Source organism: Apium graveolens, chromosome 7 (assembly GCF_009905375.1).
Source record: "Apium graveolens cultivar Ventura chromosome 7, ASM990537v1, whole genome shotgun sequence".
In the NCBI taxonomy this organism is placed as follows: domain Eukaryota; kingdom Viridiplantae; phylum Streptophyta; class Magnoliopsida; order Apiales; family Apiaceae; genus Apium; species Apium graveolens.
The window spans coordinates 58025425-58029735 of NC_133653.1; the positions used below are offsets into that span (position 1 = coordinate 58025425).

At 32.8% G+C, this 4311-nt stretch overlaps 1 protein-coding gene across 1 annotated transcript; it reads left to right on the forward strand.

The window, feature by feature from the left end:
- The first annotated feature begins 1384 nt into the window (after nt 1-1384).
- On the forward strand, nt 1385-2731 carry LOC141673673 (protein GRAVITROPIC IN THE LIGHT 1-like). Its single transcript, XM_074480418.1, has one exon. It carries the CDS (start codon nt 1385-1387, stop codon nt 2729-2731), a length of 1347 nt encoding a protein of 448 aa, XP_074336519.1.
- Nucleotides 2732-4311: the final 1580 nt, after the last annotated feature.

Sequence of the window (4311 nt, forward strand, 5' to 3'; positions counted from 1 at the left end):
TATGTTTTAAAGCAAACCATGTCTTCATAAGTAGTGGCCTTCTCTATAAGGTTCGAGTCCTACAAAAATCAGTGTATATTGTAATGTAAACTTAACGGTTCCAAGTGTCTGTTGACTGTAGTAAAGAGTGGAGAGCTGCTTTAGCTTTTGAAGAGCCTGTGGCCCCTAGGATTAGACAACCTTAGCAACTTTCTCTACAATGTTCTTTGTCTGTATATATTGATAACATTATACCACTTGCACTTTGTGTTTCAGGCTTTGTTATGCCTAATCTTTTACAAGTTATTTTTAATTTTATGAACAACTTTGTCAAATTCTGGGATTGGCAGGGGTTATGATTAATGAAATGCACATGCTATTCAGATAAGTTTGTCATTACCATTATTAGATGGAACCCATCCCGTATAGTTCATTTGGTTGAAGTCGAGACTTTAGAGGTTGACCACCTCAAGATCCTCAATTCAACCATATTATGCTTCAAGCTGTTGTGAAGTTCATACCCTTAATATGACCTAAAATAGAATATCTGCATTCTGCTCATTTACAACTTTAAATTATCAACCAACAAGCAGAATCTTTGTCATTTACAACTCTAAATAAGCCTACAAATAGAACATATTCTCCATTAGCTAACAACAGACACACAATATATCAGTTTAAATTAAACAAACAGCTCTAAATAGTAGAGGAACAAACATATCAACTTAATGCAAGTTATCTAATTTAACTAATATCTTGACAACGAGAACGCTCGGTTCCTAATGTTGATCTACGGACATCATTCCTCGAATCTTTTCTCTTTGATATGAATAACAATTTCCGAGTCATTCATGATGAAAATTCATTCTACTTTCCAACACCTAGTCTCTCACTCACTCGTATGATCAACGGTGGTCGAACTTGTTAGGAATTGTCCGGTTTCATTTGTGTACCTTTAAAAAAATTCTTTATAATTTTGTAAACTTCCTAAGAATCCTGATTCACTACTGTGATAACAAAAAGATAGTTTGTATAGACTCTGACTCAAATTTTTTATCAGCAAGTTTGAAAATTCGAAACCCACTCATTTGAAATATATAGTACAATCAATCAATTTGTTTACGCGTACACCACTGAACCATTTAAGTTTGGTTCCCGCTCTTTAAAGTTTAATCCATGCTTTAACAACCTCAATCTCCGCCTTAAATTCTCAAAAGAAGAAAAAATGACTTCTTTTCCATCTTAAATTCGTCTCTTTTTCTTCTAAACCCTGTCATCGCCCCCCACACTTTATTTTCCACTTTCTCTTTTCTCAAAACCCTTCTAATTCTTTTTGATACCTCAAATTTACTAAAACCCTCAAATATTTCTTAAGCACACAAACACTTCTATCTTAAACACTATTATGGATTCAATCAAATCCCATTCTTCATCTTCAACCAAAAGCAAATTTATCAAATCATTCTTCAAAGTAATCCACCTTAAACCACCTACAAAAACCCTCACTAACAATCCCTTCTGTTTGCTCATTCCCCAAGAAAAAACCAAAAATGGTGACCAAAAACTTAAGAAAAATGATGAGGTCAAGTCCAAAAACAGGGCATCCATGGAAGCTTTTGTGGCCAAGCTTTTTGCTACTATTTCAACAATCAAAGCTTGTTATGCTGAGTTACAAATGGCCCAGTTCCCAAAATACAATGCTGAAGCTATACAATTGGCTGATCAAGGTGTTGTTGATGAACTTCGAAAACTTTCTGAGCTCAAACAGAGTTTTTTGAAGAAACAAGTTGATTCTTCACCACCCCATGTCACTCTTTTACTAACTGAGATTCAAGAACAACAAAGTCTTATGAAGATGTATGAGATAACTATTAAGAAAATGGAAGCTGAAATTGAAGCCAAGAAACATAAACTTTTGACTCTTCAAGGTGAGCTTAAAGACACAATGTTGAAAAACAAATCACTTGAAAAGAAACTAACCTCAAGTGGCTGTTTTTCGATACTTGAAAATATCAATCTTTCTGCTTCAAGTCCTAAAGATTTCATATTGGTTTTACAATATGCAATAAGATCTGTTAGAAACTTTGTCAAGCTTTTGGTTCAAGAAATGGAGTCTTCTAGTTGGAACATTGATGTTGCTGTTGATTCAATCCATCCCAACTTGATTTTTTCAAACAAGAATCATAAATGTTTTGTGTTTGAATCATTTGTGTGCCAAGAAATGTTTAATGGTTTCGAAAATCCTACATTTTCTTTACAAAATGATCTGTCATGTGACTCTTTTGTACCATACCATACTGACCAATTCAAGAAACTAAAGTCAGTTAACTCAGTTAGTTTCTTGAAAACACATCCAAATTCTTCGTTTGCGAGATTCACAAGATCAAAATATTTACGTCTGGTTCACCCGAAAACGGAGGCCTCATTTTACGGAAATTTGAAACAAAGGAAAATGATAAATGCATGGGAGTTTCCAGAGACTCCGTTTTTCGATTTGTTTGCTGAAATGGCTAGGCGGTTTTGGATTTTGCATTGTTTGGCTTTCTCATTTGGTAATGGAAAAGAATTGAGTGTTTTTCAAGTAGGTAAGAAATGTAGATTTTCTGAAGTATATATGGAGAGTGTAGTAAGTAATGAATCTAGCTCGGCCGATGACGGTGGTTTTACAGTGGCATTTACGGTGGTTCCGGGTTTCATGATAGGTAAAACAGTGGTGCAAAGTCAAGTGTTCCTATCTCCGGACAAATGTTAGCATTTGTGTATAGCAAGTAGGGTGTTGACAGTGTTAAGTTGCTTTAGAATGTCATTGTATGATTGTATCATTTTTTACGTGTATTTTGTTAATCTTATTGTGTTACAGGTTGTAGATTGTTTTAGGTTGAAGTAGTTCAATATACCAAATAAATTTTGCTTCGGCTCCTTTGTTATTTATTACAAAGTAGTTATAGGTGTTCTAAATTTACATCCCAAATTTTATATCATATTATTTGGCATTCACTTAACACATTTTAATTTGGAGGCATATATATGCACGTATGGTCCATATTATTATCAGGAAACTTATAAATTACAAATTTCACACATTAACATTTGGGGAAAATTTGGGAAATTTTTTTGGGAAATGTAACATTTTCCTTTATTACTAGCCTTACAACCCGTGCATGGTTTATTAATATTTTTATATTATTTAATATTATATTTTTTTTGGATCATCACCTTATTAGCATATTCATAAATAATAATATAAAATTTTTGTTGTTGGCAAGATTTGAAACTGAATATTGGATAGTTTATAAATAATAATATAAATATTTGTTATTGGTGGAGTTCGAAAGAGTTTTGGTAGTGTATAAATAATAATATAATTTTTTGTTGTTAATCTGAAAACTTGAGGAGTGTATATTTTTTGAGTTTGAATCTAACTGTCTTCATCACTTGAATAAAAAGGTTCATGTTATTATAGTATAGTAAAGATTTTTACATGCTTATAACTGGTGATATTTTTTTAATTATTTAGTTTTATATTTAAATTTTTTATTTGTTCATTTTGAATACAAAATCGCCTTCATTTATTTTAACAACGCTATTGATTACCTTTTGTATTTTATATAAAATCAAACCCTTATCACTTCTACTTTGAACCATTGTTTTATGCTAATTATAGATAAGAAAAAATAGAATTTCCTTACAAACCATTCTCCAACATAAAGTGAATATCACACTGAAATGTAACTATCCAATCATCAAAATTATATACTCCTGATAGATTAATTTAAGAATAAGAATAAAAAATTAAATCGTTGACCACTATAAATCAACCGATAATAATGCCAGCAGCATTACATGATTAAAGATGTATAATTGCTGTGGCCGTGATGAGTTGGCCTGCGAATATTGTCTGCCGGCAAGCGACACCTTGTTTTCAGAAAATGTCTAAAATGTAAGAGCAATCTCCGATAAGTCGTTGACAAAATGATCGTCAACCGTACCAAATTATCAGAGGAAGTATAAAATGTGTATTTAAACTATTCAATTTTTATTGATTGAAAGTCTCAATTACGGAAATTGCAAGTTACGTGGCTTAACTACCGGAATTGGGGCTACCGTTAGTTTTTCACTATCGTCCGTTTCCTTTAACATGAAAGTGCATAATTGCCCCTGCCCATTGTGTTTCCTCTTCGTTATCCCTCATCCCTTTTTATTAACCTAATAGCTCAAATCAGGCTTGCAACAGGGTGTTCAATGCCTGGTGAAGAAGGTATTGTAACGCCCCCGCATCCCGGGTCGGGAATCTGAGTTGTTACGCAATTCTTCAATCAAGTTTAACATGTA

Bases quoted from the DNA above. Each gene is read 5' to 3' on its own strand.
- LOC141673673 (XM_074480418.1), top strand. From the start codon at position 1,385: ATGGATTCAATCAAATCCCATTCTTCATCTTCAACCAAAAGCAAATTT.